Raw genomic sequence first — 18,249 nt, 5'->3', positions numbered from 1 at the left:
TGCGGATGTGAGTGGGTTGTGCGTGGTGTAAGATGGAGACATGAGAGCGATCAGAGCCGGCAAAGAGGTTCCTCAGAATGGCGAGGGAAGCGGCAGCGGCAGTGGCCGGAACGAATTTGGGAGGCGCAAAACGTGCACTATTCCGGTAAAAGAGTGGGTCTGTGGGGGCTCACTACGTCGCATGTCAAGCTTGCGCCGGCACCTCATCTTATCATCGGTCACTTTGCCAACGGGTAGTCGACCTCGAATCGAATCTACGACCTGTGAAGTTTAAAGGAGTATTTTTTTGGATAACTTGTATACTTCTACTTCTAAGACTTAGATAATCCATTACCTTACCCATCACCATATAGCGCCGGTGTTCTCAGCAGAGACGGGAGAGAGACGAGCGAATAATGCAACAGACCCTGTCAAGAAGATCCTTGCAACTACGCTACATCACACAAAGAAATGACCATGGAATTACAGTCCGGGAGCAAAATAATAGAGCCGTTCAAATACTGTGCTACGAACAAAACAGTAAGGATTTGTTTGCCGCCAGCGGGTGCTTTTTTTTGCACAAGGCCTTCGCCTCCACGCATCTTCCGCAGTCAAGCGTAAGCGTCACTACGACCCAGTCGCTGCCAAGACCGCCGTAGAAGCACAAGAGGCGGGAAAGGGGAGGGCTGCACGCTAGTAATACTTGCCATGCTCGTTTTTATGCTTGTTTCCGGACAAGATCACGAAAGGACGAAAAAAAAAAAAAGACTAAAAGCAACGGGTTGGGCACGCCGAGCAATAGCAATTTTATAAGGCCTAACTTGAAATCATCGAGGTGGAAGAACATTACCAGAACGAAGTCACTAGACATTTGGGTTGGCCGTGGCTGACAAGTTCATGTGTTTGCTGCAACCTGCCCAAAAGGACGAGGTTCAGATCTGATATTGCGGGGGGTGCTGCACAAGAGGATCCCGGTCAGCCAAGGCTCCAATCAGAGATGACTTGACGTTGGAACAATGTGCCGAGCGGCGGAGCCAGGCTGACTGATCGCGGGTGCAACATCAGACGCCAGGCCATGCTTGACCTCCGCAATTTGCCGATTATTCAGCTGGGATGAGAAACTGCAGTCGCTGCTTAAACCAACGCTATCTGGGTATATCAGAGGTCCCTCCTTGCTCAAACGTCGAGCCAAAAGAAGGCCGGGAGCGTGCCTGAATCTCCAACTCTGGCCGTCGTATATGAATGAACCTGCTGTTGCTCATTGCTTGGTGGCTGTCCCAGCAGCACGCCTGCGCCTGCTCCTGTGCTTGAGCAGCTTTTCCACCTCCTTTTGGCCCCGGACTCTCAGTGTCAGCTCCTTCATCATATCGCCCCAATGCACCTCTCCCATGCACTTGGGACACTGACCCTGGATGGGCAGGATACTGTCTGGCTCGTCTCTTTCCAGCAGATGGCGGCCCCAACAGGAGAGGTGTCCCACTCCGTCGCATGCACCGTTTGTGCATACGGCATATAGCCCTTTTTGGGGCTGCATCTCGCCTTGACAGATGATGCACAGCCCCTGACGCTCAAACTCAAATATCTCATGTCCCTTGGCGACCTGCTCCTTGATCGGCTCGTAGTCCAGCGGTAGATTATATATTCCCCTTGGCACCGCTAGCGGTTCCCCATTGCCATTTGCAGGCGCAGCCTCCTCTTCACCTCCAAAATCCGTCACAACACCCAAGCTACTTCTTAGGCCCTCGCTTGCCGTACCGCACCATTTCTCCCAGGCGGCAAAGACCCGCCGGTTGAAGAAATGCACCTTCAACGGCCAGCGCGCAAAGCTCGGCACGCGAAGCAGCAAGTGCAAGTTGGACACGACCGACGCCATGCTCTTGGGCGGCCGCATCGGCTGCCCGTTGGTCTTGGTCCGGGTCGAGAAAGTGAGACGCGACGAGGCAGGTACGTGCACCGAGATGTGGGGGTTGTTGAGCGCCCATCTACAAGCACACACACTTAGCATCCCTAGGCAGAGAAAGTGGAAGGGGCATGTGAATAAAGCGGAGAGTAGGCTAAGGCATACTCAAACTTTAGCGCTGCCGTCATGCTCGGAAATCCAGACACTAATGCCACCATCTCCCACGGGCGCAAGTCCTGCCGCGAGGTGCGCGCAGCACCGCCGGGAACCAGGCCATTGTGTTGGCTTAGCCTGCGCGGCGGGTTAGGGGTGGAGCCGATGTAAAATGATGCATGACGGACGGTTGAGCGCAGTACGTAAACGGTGTACAGTGCTGGAATCGGCTTGTGTTTGGCTGTCATGTCCAAGGTTCTTCAGATTATGGCGCTGCGTGCGGCGAGTCGTCACATCGTTGAATATGTTCGCGAATTAGAGCGAATATGGTTGCGTTATTCCGGAGTCGTGGTGTGACCCATCCAGGAATTGTACTTGAAGGGGGAACTGGACTTATTTAAATTCGCGGCCTTTCGAATTGCAAGTTGCTTTCGCTATAGGAGAAGCGCGGGTCGTTTTTGTTTACCTTCTGTCAGTGTTGGTTCGAACTTAATTACGGAGGTTGGTGCTGCGGGTCACAAATAGAAGTAACGCCCCGCTTGCCCCGCGTCACGAGAGCAAAAGTGGGGGGTTTGCAGCAGCCTGCATTTGTTCGGACTAATCCGTGCTCCGTACACTAATCCGTACAATCCATAGTGTAAGGCTGGCTGTGGGGCATTACTGGCGCGACTCGTCCTTGAAGGTACGGAGGTACCTTTTTCGTTGGTAGGTCCGATCAACGCTGAGAGCCCCTTTCCACTGCTGAACTTGACGCACGCACTGCAATCCTGATAACAACGTCGCTGGGTATCAGCAGAGCAAGCTACTTGTAATAGTCGCAAATACAGCGCCAGTTCCCCTTGTCCCAACCCTCAACGCTTATAACAACCCCTGCTTCTGCAGGTCGAGATACACCTTTTCGGGCATCACATTGCCCTCGGCGTCCTCCATCTGAACCACGGCTCCGTCATCTATCTGATTCTTGGCCTTGTCTCGCTGTATCTTCTCCCAGAGCCTCACGGCCTCTTCTATCGATGTGATGTCCCGGAACAAATATGTATCGGTGATTCCAAGTCGTTTGAGGTTGGTGATGTGGTTCGTCTCGTTGAAATGCTTGTCGAACGCTCGCCGGCCTCGGTAGACAAAATTGCCACAAATCTCACAAGGGAACTCCTGGCCCAAACCATGGAGCCTGTACAGCCAGAATGGGATCGGCTTGCCGTCCCAGGCCAGCGGTAGCTTGAGAGGGTTGTAGAGCTTGTCCTCGCCACCGTCTTTATCTTCCTCTTCATCCTTGTTTTGCGCCCCGCTAGTCATGTTGTAAAGGTTCTCCAGCTCCTGCGCCCGTTCTCGCTCCGTCATCCCCAACCTGCGTTCCACGTTCACTCGCGTGTCATCCTTTTCGATCTTCATGGCACCGGTAAACTTCTTGATGCGAAACTCCCTTTCGGCGACCGCTCGCTCCTTAAGACGCTGCGCTGTCGTTACGTGTGCGCCGCTCCCCGTACCGTCGCGGCCGTTTTCCGCTTGGGAAAGGACTTCCGCTGCCTTGATGTGTTTTCGACCGTTGAGGTGGCCCTTATAGACATTCGCGTTCTTGAACTCCTTTTCGCATGCCTCGCACCACACTGCGTCGGGAGTGCTGAGTGTCCTTTCGGTAGCGGCTTTCCCGGACTTATCCGTCTGCCACCCTGGAACCTCGCCTTTCTCCCACGCCGTCTCGAATTCTCGCTGCCAGCCTTCGAGCACCTGATCAATGTTCTCTAGGGGACGCGTCCGCCGCATAAAGGACTCCAGATATCCCATCAGTTCGCCGAGGTATTTGAAGTACGGGTCCGTCAACTTGTCCGCCCGTTTGACTCCGCCCTGGCCTGGCTGAAAGTTGTCAAAGACCTCAAGGTATTGCAGGTAGCTCAGTCGCTTCACATTCGGCAGATTCAGGTAAGAGTCGTGGCAGTTGTGCAAGTCGAAGAATCGCCCGTACGCCTCCTCGCCCGAAAACATGCTCTCGACGATGTATGGCTGGTCGTCCCCACCCTTCCTCGGTCGATACCATTGCTCTGGGTTCTCGGCTTGTTCGTTAGGATACCTCGCATGATGTTCTTTGATTTTAGACACCTGTCGGTAGAACTCTTCGAATGGGTCGCCGGTGCTGATCTGAAGAATCTCCTTGGACCTAAGCGCTGACTTGTCTTCGTACAGGGGTAATAGTTCGGCCGATTGTTTTTGTATTTGGTCAAGAAGCTGCGCAACTTCGTGGTCTCGATTTAATCGATCGCGAATCTTGCTCAATCGTCAGCACATCAGCACAACGGTAATCAACTGGGCCAGAGATTGCGCAGCATCACGTACGTGCTTCGGCTCATCGCGCATGCGATCGGCGATGCCCTGTTCGAGACGTTCGAGGTCCTCGTGGATGAACCGCTGATCTTCCAGCAGAAACATATTGAAGTGATACCACCAGATTTCGAAACTCTGGGAACCTGTGGCTTTTCCACGAAGATGCGCAAGTGGTGGCGTTGAAGTACCGAGTCTTCACTTGGCGCTCAAATTGTCTGCATCAAAGCTCTCACGCGTCTGGGGCCGTGCACTCCCACCGAAGTTCAACCGACTTGCACTGGGCCAAAAAGGTGAGAGACCCACCCCTCATCGAAGCTGGACTTGCCCCAGCAATCCCACCACCCTCGACACATTTCGCAGAACAGACCTCCGCATCGCCTTTGCGCCACAACAAGCGAATCAAGGACAGAATTTGTCGAAACCAAAGGGATCTACTACAATGGCCGACGGAGTGGGTATTGACCGCAAGGCGGATGAGAAGATACAATTTTCGACCTCGAAAGAGGTCACGGTCCACCCGACTTTCGAATCCATGTCGCTGAAAGGTGCGTCGCAGAACAAGTGGCACTGCAAAGCATTCTGCGCTAACATGTTTCCGTATCCAGAGAGCCTCCTTCGTGGCATCTACGCGTATGGATACGAGTCGCCGTCTGCGGTCCAGTCCCGGGCCATCGTCCAGATTTGCAAGGGTCGTGATACCATCGCACAGGCGCAGTCGGGAACGGGTAAAACGGCCACGTTCGCCATCAGCATGCTCCAAGTCATCGACACCGCCGTGCGCGAGACCCAGGCTCTAGTGCTCTCCCCAACTCGAGAACTTGCGACACAGATTCAGAGTGTTGTCATGGCCCTAGGCGACTACATGAACGTTCAGTGCCACGCCTGCATTGGAGGCACCAATGTGGGCGAGGACATCCGCAAGCTTGACTACGGCCAGCACATTGTTTCGGGAACGCCAGGTCGTGTTGCCGACATGATTCGCCGCCGCCACTTGCGCACCCGCCACATCAAGATGCTTGTTCTTGACGAAGCCGATGAGCTCCTCAACCAGGGCTTCCGGGAGCAGATCTACGATGTGTACCGCTACCTCCCCCCGGCGACCCAGGTGGTTGTTGTGTCGGCTACGCTTCCTTACGATGTGCTCGACATGACCACCAAATTCATGACCGACCCTGTCCGCATCCTCGTCAAGCGCGATGAGTTGACGCTTGAGGGATTGAAGCAATACTTTATCGCCGTCGAGAAGGAGGACTGGAAGTTCGATACGCTCTGCGACCTCTATGATACCCTCACCATCACCCAAGCCGTCATTTTCTGCAACACGCGACGCAAGGTCGACTGGCTTACGGACAAGATGAGGGAGGCCAACTTCACAGTCAGCAGCATGCACGGCGATATGCCACAGAAGGAGCGGGACAGCATCATGCAAGATTTCAGGCAGGGAAATAGCAGAGTCCTAATATCGACTGACGTCTGGGCGCGCGGCATTGACGTCCAACAAGTCAGTTTGGTCATCAACTACGACCTGCCGAGCAATCGTGAAAACTACATCCACCGTATCGGTCGTTCAGGGAGATTTGGACGCAAGGGTGTGGCCATCAATTTCGTTACTAGCGAGGATGTGCGCATTCTGCGGGATATCGAGTGTAAGCCTCTCCCGTCTTTGGAACAGCGTGGGTTCAGCTAACACCATGCAGTGTACTACTCAACCCAGATCGACGAGATGCCCATGAATGTTGCCGACCTCATCTCTTAACGGACGCGATTTGAGGAAGGTGATTCTAGAAGGTCATTCCAGTAATGAAATTATGAAAACGAAGTTGCTGGGACTCTTGCTATGCATCAGGTTCTGCTGTACAGGCTAAAACAAGTGGGAGGAAAGGGGGCCCAATCATTGAAGGTAACCCGCTCACTTACAGCTCTATTTGCCTCCCATTCCTGTGAGCTCACAGCGTTTCCGCAGGTCGAGTCAAGATTGTACGACATACAGCTGAAGCTCGCTCAGAAGTGCTTCGGGGGCAATAAAGCGGAATGGGGAAAAGGCGACTGCGGGGTCAGAGCCGCCTTGGGGAAGATGGATGCGGAGATTTCGTTCTGGCTATGCGGGTTTCTCGAACCAACAACCCACGGATTGCCCACTCATCGAACCACCTCAGAGGGTACCCATCGTTTGAGATGGTGCGAAATGAAGCTATTCCTGTCGATTATGATAATGTCGGCTTCTTTCCTGCTGCGTTCTGAGAGCGAATCTTCCGCTTTTCTACTCACATGCATGTGCCCCACACCCTTGCCGGAGAGTCCCCGCCGAGTGACAGTGGGTTACTAGTATACTATACTACCTAAGAGCCGCCGAGAATGAGAAATCGCAGCTGCGGTCCACCGAAACCTCCACCTACATTTGGTGCAACTTGCTCCTTTTGTGTGTAAAGCGAGGAGGGTCAACCGCGATGCCGTTTTTGAATAAGCCTTACAGAGATTACTGGATGGAGAACGCTGGCTCAAACACCCACAGGTGATTCAACGAGAAATTCCAATGGTACGGAAAAATACACAGTTCCACATCGACGCATTGTTTTCTTGAGAATCCGGCCGGTGACTACCTTTAGGTGCCAAACCCGCGCATAACTCCTACACACCGCAAGTACGGATTTTTGGTCTCCTAGCGGTGTGAGCTGAATGTGGCGGGCTGATGTTTCGGGAAAGAGCCCAGAGTGAGAGGGCATGAGAGACACAGCTCTTGGGGGACGGCTGTCGCCGACCATGAGAAGCTCTTCCCTCATTGGTCACGATGAGCACTTGGTGGTTCAAAGACCGTCTGAGGTCTCCCAAATGAGTGACATGTCGAGCGAGGCCGGCTGAGCTGTATTAGTCCGTCTCATCACCGACTTTACGATTTGAGGGGGAACCTTTTGGTCTTGCGAAGGAACCTTGCCGCGCACCGCCGATTCCATGGTCCTGCCTGTAGACGATGAAACAAAAGGGAGCCGCTGAACGGGACGCTTGATAAGTTGTCTTCATGGTTGATCCAGGTAAAACCTCGGTGTTCCTGGTGAGCCGATATGCTGCTTTGAGTTATGCATGGGGTACAAGCGATACAGTCGCTCTTGCAGTGATCAAGGGATCGGACTGCAAGAGCCCCAAACCGGATCGAGCTGCTGGAAGTGTCGAAATGTGACCATAGGAGAGCATGGACTTTAGTTCTTCTGTATTTCATCAACCTTTAGCCGAACACTGGAGGAGGAGAACGGCATGGCGAAGTTCATGGCCTCGGGCACATCCAGAGCAACACCTATGACGATGACATTTGAGCGGTCATTTATAGGTCCTCATTGTGAGGTTCGAAAATTAAACCATGGTTCCATGTCAACTACAACATTTCATTGCATGTCCTTTGAAGCAACTAACCCACAATTAAATCCGCGGGCTCCAAGCAGCATATCTCTCCGCAAGTCATAACTGCTGTTCCGTGGTCTGGATACCAACAGTACCGTCAGAGAACAACACTGCAGGGAATTCTGCAGTGTCCGCAGGATCCGAGCTCTGGGTTGTTTGCGTTCTCGGCTTGGCCGGAATGCGCAGGCTTAATCAATTTAGTCATTATTCACCTTCCTTCTGCTCGTAGATTGCCCGCAGCCTACCCGCAGCCTACCCGCAAAAACCTCCCCTTTTCGTTCTTTGCAATCTCCACTGCTCCTCCGTCATGCCTCGGTCCGTCGTGCGCCTGACAGAGCTTCGCTAGCGGATAGGATTCTTAGATATTTTGTCCAGCACGAAATCCAAGCGAGCTTCCTAACGCGGCAGCTCAGACCCTAATTAATAGCGGAGGCCACGGTCGGCATTCGCGCTCCGCTGCGCAGAGGCTTAGCGGCACGGTGTCTGGGCGCAAACAAGCTCCCTGGGCACTGGGTTAAGCTTCGTCGGCACATTGATCCGTGCCTCCTCCCTTTGCTGGGCAAGTGTTGGAATGCTCCACAATGCCTCATAGGGTGAATTCCGGAATTACCATTGGCCAATGGAGCCGGTGCCCTTGTGTGATCCCAACCACCAACACGCGGATATCCGGCCGAAAAGGGAAGTTGAGAACTCTGGGCAACGGCAATCCCCATCTGCCCCTGCCGTGCCGCGAAGTGTAGCTGAGTGTAACCACCAACCCTACCCAAGTAGGCAACAGCAGATCTTGGGATGGCGCCCGTACGCAGTAGACGCTGCAGGCGCTCCAACCCCGATCCCAACGGTCTTTATAAACCCCCTACCTCCTCCCCATTGCACACAGGGCTGCCTGCCTGAGTGTTGCCCACAGTCGTTACCCTCCTTCCCATCTCGCTCCATTCCCAAACGGCCGCGTTTCGCGGCCAAAAGCAATAAAGAAATGCTTCGAAACATCTTCCTCACGGCAGCCCTCGCCGCTTTCGGCCAATGCGGTTCCACCGTTTTCGAATCGGTCCCGACGAAGCCCCGTGGCTGGACGCGCCTCGGCGATGCATCCGCCGACCAGCCGCTCCGCTTGCGCATCGCTCTGCAGCAGCCCAACGAGGACCTATTTGAGAGCACCCTATACGAGGTTTCAGACCCGTCCCACGCCAGGTACGGCCAGCACCTGTCGCGGGACGAGCTCTCGGCGCTGCTCGCCCCGCGCGCCGAGTCGACGGCGGCCGTGCTCAACTGGCTGCGCGACGCCGGCATCCCCTCCGACAAGATCGAGGAGGACGGCGAGTGGATCAACCTCCGCGTGACTGTGCGCGAGGCGTCCGAGCTGCTCGACGCCGACTTTGGCGTCTGGGCCCACGAGGGCACCAACGTCAAGCGGGTGCGCGCGCTGCAGTACTCCGTGCCCGAAGAGATCGCCCCACACATCCGCATGGTCGCGCCCGTCGTCCGGTTCGGGCAGATCCGACCGGAGCGCAGCCAGGTGTTCGAGGTGGTGGACACGGTCCCATCGCAGGTCAAGGTGGCGGCGGCCATCCCGCCGCAGGATCTCGACGTCAAGGTCTGCAATACCAGCATCACGCCCGAGTGCCTGCGCGCTCTGTACAAGGTCGGCTCGTACCAGGCCGAGCCGAGCAAGAAGAGCTTGTTTGGTGTCGCCGGTTACCTGGAGGAGTGGGCCAAGTACGACCAGCTCGAGTTGTTCGCCAGCACGTACGCCCCGTACGCTGCCGACGCCAACTTCACTTCGGTCGGCGTCAATGGTGGAGAGAATAATCAGAGCCCATCCGACCAGGACGACATCGAGGCAAATCTGGATATCCAGTACGCCGTCGCTCTCTCGTACAAGACCCCTATCACCTACTACATCACCGGGGGGCGCGGGCCGCTCGTTCCAGACCTTGAGTGAGTACAAAAATCACCCGAGCATATTCGACCTGGGAGTTAACTGCGCTAATACCGAGATAGTCAGCCGGACCCGAATGATGTATGGCATCTTTCCCCCATCCCCAATGCGCCAATGCTTCGCACGTCGTTCGTTATGTGTGCTGACGATCGCGCAGGTTTCCAACGAGCCGTACCTGGAGTTCTTCTCGTACCTTCTGAAGCTGCCCGACTCCGAGCTCCCGCAGACCTTGACCACCTCCTACGGCGAGGACGAACAGTCCGTCCCTCGCCCCTACGCCGAGAAGGTCTGCCAGATGATCGGCCAGCTGGGCGCCCGTGGTGTGTCTGTCATCTTCTCGTCGGGAGAGTAAGTTGCATTATGCCTTCTTGGGTAGGCAGACTACGGAGAGTGACAAAAACCACTAACATCGCCTCGCAGCACCGGCGTCGGATCCGCATGCCAAACCAACGACGGCAAGAACACGACCCGCTTCCTGCCTACCTTCCCTGGGTAAGCCTCCTGCTTTCTTGAGAAGGAAAAAGAATAGCCTGGAGAGGCCACGGGATCATGGAGAACTAACAATTGCGCGCCCCATTTCACAGAGCATGCCCATACGTGACCTCTATCGGCGCCACCCGTTACGTCGAACCCGAACAGGCCGCAGCCTTCTCCTCGGGCGGCTTCTCCGACATCTTCAAGCGCCCCGCCTACCAAGAGGCCGCCGTCAGCACCTATCTGCGCAAGCACCTCGGGAACCGCTGGAAGGGTCTGTACAACCCTCAGGGCCGTGGGTTCCCGGACGTCTCGGCCCAGGGCGTCGCCTACCACGTCTTCTCGCAGGACAAGGACATCAAGGTCTCGGGTACCAGCGCGTCGGCGCCCCTGTTCGCAGCTCTCGTCAGCTTGCTGAACAATGCGCGCCTTGCGCAGGGCCGGCCGCCGCTCGGCTTCCTGAACCCATGGCTGTACTCGGAGAAGGTGCAGAAGGCGGGCGCCCTGACCGATATCGTCCACGGCGGGTCGAACGGGTGCACCGGCAAGGACATGTACTCGGGCCTGCCGACCCCCTACGTGCCGTACGCCAGCTGGAACGCCACGCCTGGCTGGGATCCCGTCACCGGCCTGGGCACGCCCGTCTTTGACAAGCTGCTCGAGCTCAGTTCGCCCGGCCAAAAGCTGCCGCACATTGGCGGCGGGTACGGGCATGGGGCCGGCGGGCACTGAGGGTGATTTTTTTTCTTCTTCCAGATCAACTTATAGTTTTGTAATGAGCCATCTGCCCGTAAGAAGAGAAGATGCTCTTCATGCGATTCGTCTCCCTCATTGTCTTGCATATGTGAAGCGACGTGGAGAAGGACATGCGATTGCTGACCATTGAGCTGAGGGTTTAAACAGTTGGTAGTACTCCGTCCGCGATAGGAGGCTTTTGGGCCAGAAAAGCCCAACTCATGCAAGTAAGCCCCGCCTGCAGGGACAACTGAGGAGTGCCCGCGGTGAGACACAGCCTCCCCTCCGTCGCAGTGTAGGAAGCTTGGCATGGAGACTCAAAGTGTTTATCAATTACCTCTGTAGTATAGATCAAATCACACGCATTTCTCCGCGTTGCAGTGCCCAGGATACCAAGACTTCCATATACAGTATAGTCAGCCAAGACAGCAGCCCACAATCTACTCCTACGTATAGCTAATTTAAGCATACTAAGCAGTATTTAATTCGGCACTTATATTTGCAGGCAAACGGCTCCATTTTACCAATAGTTAAGTTGCTTCCCTACTTACAAGTTCGTCGCTAACGTCTTCCACATAGTAGATAGACAAGCTCTGCCCATTGAAGTCCATCTTCCACATCTTTAGCCGGCACCTCTTTCTCAGCCTCCAATTCAGCTTCCTATTCAGCTCTAGATTTCTGAAGCCATTCGCGCCATACACGATATCCTGGTTCTTCCTGCCCTGGCGGTAGTGGCTCAGGGACTGTACCCTCCTTATATTCGTTTCCTCCAGCCAACCGGATCACCCATTTAAGATTCCCCTGGACTCTCTCAACATGTGCGGTGGAGATCGCTTAACTATAGAAACTACAGTACAAATAGGATCGTTAGTGTACTTCGCACGTTGCCATTTGCCAAGCCTTGGCACAGAGCTGGAAGCAACCTCCGTACACTACTCGAACTGTGAAAGATGCCTCAATCCTGTCGAACTGGTACACGCACGAGGGTATTTTTTTGGAAATTCGCATATTTGTTCGAGGTGCACAACGGCTACTGCCCATGCGCCCGAGTCCTATGTGCAGTACATACTTCCGTAGACCCGAAACATCTCAACCTCAGAGCTCTCTACAAGTACTTGCAGCTAGGACGGCGTTACCGTATCTCCAGCCGCATGCAACTCCGCCTTCGACCTGAGCCAAGAAGCATGCAGATGCTGGGTTTTAGGTTTGTCGCTTGCCCTCCCGTAACCGAAGCAGAGCCGAGCTTGAAGGGCAAGCCTGGATGAACGTTTAGCAGAACTCGCATGATCGACTGCGAGATAGCGCAGCGAAAAGGATTCGGCAACTCTCTAGAAGTCTGTTCGCTCCACCAAGGAAGGCACGCGGATTGCGGATCGGCGTTGGGGAAGGCCTGCGGCTTCGGCAAATTAGGAAGGTGGGTTGCGGGAAGCCTAAAACGCGCACCGAGGAGTCTGGAACTCGCTGTTGCAGTGTGCACCTTAGTAAGTTCCAATATGCGATTTCTATTCCATCTTGGCACGAAATGAAGAGGTAGGATCTCCATACTCGACCTCACAAGAGCCAGAGCCAACGACGGCAGTGGTGCAGGCAGCACTGGTGTAGTATAATTTTCTTCGCTCAAGTCTGAGGACATTAACTAAAACGGCAGTTCCGCAGATAACCTGGAAGGCGAGCTTCGACCCCGCGATTTCGATGTTCCATTCGCCTCGCTAGAATAACGGGGTGTGATGGGCGCGTGTGGATGCGGGCTTGGGGATTCGGTATCTGCCGAGCGAACGAGGGACGGAGTACTTACCGTTCACATCGTTGTTTCCCCGTTTTTCGCTATTTCGCCGAGTTCCCGTGGCCACTGATCGGCGGTATCCGCAGAGTTGCCCACAACGTCTCCAGCTTTTCGTGGTGGTTGGCGTTTGGTCAGTGAGCTAAGCATCCTCCAATCCTCCAAATCCTTTGGCAAGCCGCCGAGCGTCTTGGGTGTCGTCCTTGGCAGGAGAACCGCCCTCATTTGGCCGGGTATGGGAACAAAGCCAAGAGTTTCCCCGAGTTTCCCCAGAACCGCCACCCCATCCCATCATCATCAGCCCATCCGATGTCCCGACCACCAAGTCCCGTTCTCGCCCATCCAAGGGCATGTCCGTGGAAACTCTGGGGTCAGGTTGGGGTATCAACCCCGCACTTGACCCCTGCCCGATGTCATCCGTACACGACGTCTCGGAGAGATGCGGCATGCTCGCAGCAAAGCAACCTTTCCCACATGCCGGCGGGTGGCCACGGATACGCCACGCAACATCGGGAAGCCATGTATGACAATCATTGCCTGCATTCCAGGTTTGGACCGGACTGGTGGACGCGTGCGCCCGTGATGGTAGCAAAGCCTGCTTACCTATAAGACCCCTCCGTCCGGCCGTGTCCCGAAACCTCTTTCGGGCTTGCATCTCTCATCGCGACCGCTGTTCTTGAGAGACCGCAGGACAATGGAATCCACACACGAACCAGCTGACCCCATCGCCAAGGGGGTGCTGGCGACAGCCAAACAGTCATGGCACGACCTGTTCATCTTCAAGCAGCGCATCGTCGTGACAAACGAACTCGGCGAGACGAGCACAGAATGGGCGCGGCCCGTCCCGTTGCGCAACCCGATTAGTCTGCTAGCGCAGCTCTCGGCGCGCAACTGGCTATTTTTCATTGTTGGCTTCCTCGCCTGGGTCGCCGATGCCTACGATTTCCGTACGTTGAAGCTCCCCAGCGCTCAATCAATGAACGCTTCGCCGCACTTCATGGCTCTCCGGTCCCCGAATTGGGAACTTGAGCGGCTGACATCGCGACAGACGCGCTCTCGATTCAACAGGTCAAGCTGGCGGAGTTCTACAACACGACCAAGACGAATATCTCCACTGCCATCACCCTTACCCTGCTGTTGCGGTCTGTAGGTGCCGCCTTGTTCGGCCTTGCTGGCGACAAATGGGGCCGCAAGTGGCCAATGGTTGCCAATATGATTGTACTCGGCGTGCTGCAGATTGGCACAATCTACAGCGTCACCTTCTCCGACTTCCTGGCCGTGCGCGCGCTGTTCGGCCTGTTCATGGGCGGTGTGTACGTTGGATTCCCCTTCTCCCACCCTTCACCCCCTTTTCACCCCCTTGTTGAGTCTGCGGCTTTCGCATCATCCGCTGACCCCCGCCAGCTACGGCAACGCCATCGCAATGGCACTCGACAACAGCCCGCCGGACGCCAGAGGTCTGATGTCTGGCATCCTTCAGCAGGGGTACTCCCTCGGCTATGTGATTGCCGCATGCGCAAATCTCGGCGTCGGTGGCGGCGACAACAGCTGGAAAACAGTATTCTGGATCGGTGCTGGCCTTTCCATCGGCGTCGGCCTCGTACGATGCTTCTTCCCCGAGTCCCAGCAGTTCCTTGAGGCGCGAGCGGCCGGCAAGGCACAGGCCAGCCCGTCAGCCTTCTGGAAGGAGACCAAGATGATGCTTGCGCAGGAGTGGAAGATGTGCGTCTACTGCATCATTCTCATGACCTGGTTCAACTGTAAGCCTCCGATTAGCTCTGCCCTCCTCGTCACATTCACGCAACCGGCGCTGACGAACCACTCTTTCACACCTCCTCAACAGACTATAGTCACACGTCCCAAGATAGCTACACCACCTTCATGCTCACCCAAAAGGAGCTTGATAATGACGGTGCTAGTCGCGCCAGTATCCTCATGAAAGTCGGAGCTTGCGTGGGTGGGACCATCATTGGCTATATCTCTCAGTGGTTCGGTCGACGCCGCACCATCATTGTGTCCGCCATCATCAGCGGCCTGATCATCCCGGCGTGGATCCTGCCCGAGGGCGAGCGCAGCCTGTCGGCCACGGGCTTCTTCATGCAGTTCTTCGTTCAAGGTGCCTGGGGCGTCATTCCCATCCACCTCAACGAGTTATCCCCGCCCGCCTTCCGCTCGTCCTTCCCCGGCCTGACGTACCAGCTCGGCAACATGATCTCGTCGCCGTCGGCTCAGATCGTGAACGCCATTGCCGAGAGCCACTCGGTAACGAGCAAGAGCGGGAAGTCGGTCAATGCGTACGGCCCGACCATGGGAATTGCCACGGCAATCATTGCCACGGGAATCGCAGTCACCACCGCGTTGGGCCCCGAAAAGCGTGGCCGCGAGTTCGAAAAGACACTGCCGGCGGGTATGAACGTCATTCAGAGCGGGAAGGCGGAGGACGACTTGGAGAAGGGCGATTCGAGGGACGAGAAACCGGTAGTTGGAGAGGTGGAAGGTGGGAATGACGGATCAGGGGAGAAGAAATGAGGAAACTTACGGGTTGCGGGCTAGCCGAAACAGACGTCACATGTTGGTTCGACCGACTAATGCGTCCCCAGTCCTGTGCGCCGCCGAGAGATGGGTCGGAGGTGAACCAAGTTGCGTTGATGGACGCACAGATGTCATGCTATGCGCATCAACGGCGGGTCATAGCCTCAGTTCAACCTCAGCGAGCTCTTAAGAGTCTCAACACCCTCCAGCAGGACCATGGCCGCCCCAAACGCGCATTCCATACTGCTACCACATGTGAATTTGCTGAGCTCCCTCTCTCCATCGAACTGGCCTTGCTGCTGTTTTCCGACTCTGGCTACCAACTGCTTAAAGGTTCGCAGAAATTGTACAAACATTTGTCTGGCCAGGACATATCCAGATGCATCGAGCTCTCGGTCGTGTTTCAAGATTTTGGACTTTCTGGTTGTCGTTGCGGCCACGCTCAGCGGCGAGGATGGGCTGTGGTTTCTGGTTCTTGAAAATTCTTCGACAACAGGATTGCCTCTCATAGGCTGGGCGACTCGAGACTAACATCATCCTGTAATGACGGCATGGTTGAAGGAAGAGGAATCACCGAATCTCGCCAATTTCGCGCGATTTTGAGGGTTTGACCATCCCTTGGTCGACCACCTTGCGCAAGTGATGCATGTCCTTCAGGATCCCTGCACCTCGTGCCGGTCTCGTGATGTGCTTCAGCGTTGTTCGCTAAGGTGTCGCTCCGCAGGCGAATCCGACAAGGAGTCTTGACATGGCCCGTCAGAGGAGTCCTTACCATTACCATTGCAGGGTTATAATACATTATACATTCCAATGAAGAAGCTCAACTGATCACTTCAGCAAGGAAAACAACTGCGCTCTTGCTCTTCCCGCCATATTTTCTTTTGTAGCACAAGCTCAGTTTTCCCTTCCCACAGGTTTTTTTTTTTTTTTTTTTCCTCATTAGCCTTCTCCTGCACAAGGGTCCTGGGTCCTCCAACAAAACGGGAACTTTGTGGTTCACATTCAGGTCATGCACTATCGTGATCCACAAGCTGAGGGAGGAGACGTTGACTTGAAAAAGCACACATCTGACGAACCGAGACGTCGAATCGAGGAGATTACGGGGCTCTTAGCATTTGTCATGACTCGCTGAGGAACTCCTTGACCGCTCCAGTCGGCATTTTTGGAGAGTGCTTCATCCGCCAGTTGAATAAAACATCCGAGCCAATGTACAGACAGTTCAGGGAAGCCCATATCAACAGGTGAGCAATGAGGGGACCAAGCAACGGAAAATGTAGATCTCAAAAATGAAACAACCGCCAGACTGATGGACTGGAGGCAGTGATTAACGACGGATCTCATTCTTCTCTGAGCATCCATAGGCACCAAAGTGCCCAATGCCACGGGTGCAGTGCCGATTGAGGCAGCAATGCTGTGGCTGGACGCCCATTGACTATCTGAAGAAGGAGAAGGGAAAACAAAAACAAATTTTTGTGGAGCGGGCTGGTAATGATAAACAGCGCTCCAAGGAGTGGGGCATCACCTCACGTGCTTGGCTTCTCTCGAGCAGCATCAGCCAAGCGTGCATTCGAATCGCCCGAGCTCCCATTGGCCGCATTGAAGCCGAGGTGCCGACCTGCCGGGGCTTCGATCCCGATGGGCAACTTCGCGAGTCCGGCATCATCAACCTCAAATCTCGCATTTGCACGCCAACACTCCCGGTCCCGGATTCGCCCCTAAGCCGCCAACCACAATCATGATTGCCCAGCGAGCAGGAACGACGGCGCTGCGCCGAGGTACGGAATGTCCATTTCAAGGGAAACGTTTCAATCCTGTCACCCGACCGGGAAGCGTCGAGATGCTTGGGGGGGAAACCGACGATGGAAAACAGAATTGGATGCTAACTGCATGACAACGCAACAGTGGCCGGCAACCCGAATGCCTTCTTCACCGCCAACGTTGCCAGGCTTGGGCTGGCCCAGCCGCTTTCGACCACGCAGTCCAGGTGCGTCCGAAACCCTTTCTTCCCCCCCCCCCCCCCCAAATCCTCCCGGTCGACCGAGATGTCATCATCAGAAACCCGTTCGTCGGACCAGACAGCCATGCCAATTCCAACGAAAAAGAAAAAAAACACGAATGATAAAAAGAAGAACAATGAATGAACCTCGCTGACACGCAAAACCACCACCAGGCCCGTAGCAACGCAAAAGATCACGGCCGCGGACGAGTACGCGATCCTGGCCAAGCAGCGCCTCAACCGGCCCGTGTCGCCGCACCTGTCCATCTACGACAAGCAGCAGACGTGGTTCGGCGGGTCCATCTGGATGCGCTTCACCGGCTCCGCCCTCAGCGGCACCCTGTACCTCTTCTCGGCGGCGTACCTGGCCGCGCCGCTGCTCGGGTGGCACCTCGAGAGCGCCTCGCTGGCCGCCTCCTTCGGCGCCCTGCCCCTCGCCGTCAAGGGCGGCCTCAAGTTCCTCGCCGCCTGGCCCTTTACCTTCCACCTGTTCAACGGCGTGCGCCACCTGCTATTCGACATGGCCATCGGCTTCAAGCGCCAGACCATCATCAAGACCGGGTGGTACATCTGGGGCGCGTCGTTCGTTGGCGGGTTGTACCTTGCCTTCTTCTACTGAAAGGATTCGGTTGAGCCTGGCGTGATAGTGAGCAGCGGAGCAGGAGAGCCGGGGGGGTGGGGGGAGGGAGAGAAGGAGATTAGAAAATTGGGGAGGACGGTGGGAGTGAGGCTCAAGCTGGCAGGGACTTCTGTGGCTATGGTGTCTTGAGAGGATTGGACAAGGCACATCATGTATTTGACTACACTATCCCAATAAGGACCTGTTTCTTTGTCACATGCGCATCAATGTGGTGGTATCTCGAATTAAGGAGCTCTGACTATCCGATCATTTTCTTTGATAACTCGCTCGGACTCTCGCCGTTTTCATACGCCTATACTCCTTGTTACCGACCAAAAAAGAAAAAAAGGAAGAAAAGAACACGACAGATCCAGTTCCCATCCCGTTGTGCACCTAGTGGGCTCCTCAACGCCGTCCATACTTGTTCGAA

The 18,249-nt window shown here is 55.3% G+C and overlaps 8 protein-coding genes across 8 annotated transcripts; 5 read left to right on the top strand and 3 right to left on the bottom strand.

The window, feature by feature from the left end:
* Positions 1-794: 794 nt before the first annotated feature.
* On the bottom strand, positions 795-2,512 carry P884DRAFT_245554 (uncharacterized protein). The gene is made up of 2 exons (XM_069440433.1): positions 2,045-2,512; positions 795-1,961 (listed from the first exon to the last, which is right to left on the bottom strand). The coding sequence occupies exons 1-2, from the start codon at positions 2,278-2,280 to the stop codon at positions 1,238-1,240; spliced, it is 960 nt and encodes a 319-aa protein (XP_069296583.1). The 5' UTR covers positions 2,281-2,512; the 3' UTR covers positions 795-1,237.
* A 247-nt stretch (positions 2,513-2,759) lies between these two features.
* Positions 2,760-4,513, bottom strand: P884DRAFT_330504 (uncharacterized protein). The gene is made up of 2 exons (XM_069445693.1): positions 4,364-4,513; positions 2,760-4,294 (listed from the first exon to the last, which is right to left on the bottom strand). Exons 1-2 carry the CDS (start codon positions 4,454-4,456, stop codon positions 2,891-2,893), a joined length of 1,497 nt encoding a protein of 498 aa, XP_069296582.1. The 5' UTR covers positions 4,457-4,513; the 3' UTR covers positions 2,760-2,890.
* Positions 4,514-4,790: 277 nt separating this feature from the next.
* P884DRAFT_270645 (P-loop containing nucleoside triphosphate hydrolase protein) lies at positions 4,791-6,107 on the top strand (the record flags this gene model as incomplete). Its single annotated transcript, XM_069442368.1, has 3 exons — positions 4,791-4,896; positions 4,957-5,997; positions 6,049-6,107. The coding sequence occupies 3 exons, from the start codon at positions 4,791-4,793 to the stop codon at positions 6,105-6,107; spliced, it is 1,206 nt and encodes a 401-aa protein (XP_069296581.1).
* Positions 6,108-7,289: 1,182 nt separating this feature from the next.
* P884DRAFT_260949 (uncharacterized protein) lies at positions 7,290-7,588 on the top strand. Its single transcript, XM_069441510.1, has one exon. It carries the CDS (start codon positions 7,368-7,370, stop codon positions 7,524-7,526), a length of 159 nt encoding a protein of 52 aa, XP_069296580.1. The 5' UTR covers positions 7,290-7,367; the 3' UTR covers positions 7,527-7,588.
* Positions 7,589-8,559: 971 nt separating this feature from the next.
* Positions 8,560-11,254, top strand: P884DRAFT_330502 (peptidase-like protein). The gene is made up of 5 exons (XM_069445692.1): positions 8,560-9,682; positions 9,746-9,764; positions 9,841-10,031; positions 10,104-10,175; positions 10,268-11,254. The coding sequence occupies exons 1-5, from the start codon at positions 8,721-8,723 to the stop codon at positions 10,887-10,889; spliced, it is 1,866 nt and encodes a 621-aa protein (XP_069296579.1). The 5' UTR covers positions 8,560-8,720; the 3' UTR covers positions 10,890-11,254.
* A 1,878-nt stretch (positions 11,255-13,132) lies between these two features.
* P884DRAFT_34356 (general substrate transporter) lies at positions 13,133-15,311 on the top strand. Its single transcript, XM_069445846.1, has 4 exons — positions 13,133-13,619; positions 13,721-13,985; positions 14,077-14,432; positions 14,516-15,311. The coding sequence occupies exons 1-4, from the start codon at positions 13,367-13,369 to the stop codon at positions 15,199-15,201; spliced, it is 1,560 nt and encodes a 519-aa protein (XP_069296578.1). The 5' UTR covers positions 13,133-13,366; the 3' UTR covers positions 15,202-15,311.
* Positions 15,312-16,097: 786 nt separating this feature from the next.
* P884DRAFT_260944 (uncharacterized protein) lies at positions 16,098-16,628 on the bottom strand. The gene has a single exon (XM_069441509.1). The coding sequence runs from the start codon at positions 16,561-16,563 to the stop codon at positions 16,219-16,221; it is 345 nt and encodes a 114-aa protein (XP_069296577.1). The 5' UTR covers positions 16,564-16,628; the 3' UTR covers positions 16,098-16,218.
* Positions 16,629-16,939: 311 nt separating this feature from the next.
* P884DRAFT_203439 (uncharacterized protein) lies at positions 16,940-17,819 on the top strand (the record flags this gene model as incomplete). The annotated part of the gene is made up of 3 exons (XM_069438505.1): positions 16,940-16,979; positions 17,107-17,188; positions 17,375-17,819. The coding sequence occupies 3 exons, from the start codon at positions 16,940-16,942 to the stop codon at positions 17,817-17,819; spliced, it is 567 nt and encodes a 188-aa protein (XP_069296576.1).
* Between the last annotated feature and the right edge of the window lie 430 nt (positions 17,820-18,249).

Source organism: Thermothelomyces heterothallicus, assembly GCF_042370625.1.
Source record: "Thermothelomyces heterothallicus CBS 202.75 unplaced genomic scaffold P884_scaffold_15, whole genome shotgun sequence".
In the NCBI taxonomy this organism is placed as follows: Eukaryota; Fungi; Ascomycota; class Sordariomycetes; order Sordariales; family Chaetomiaceae; genus Thermothelomyces; species Thermothelomyces heterothallicus.
Note: the sequence above shows the minus strand (reverse complement) of the source record. Positions and strands in the feature narration are given on the sequence as shown.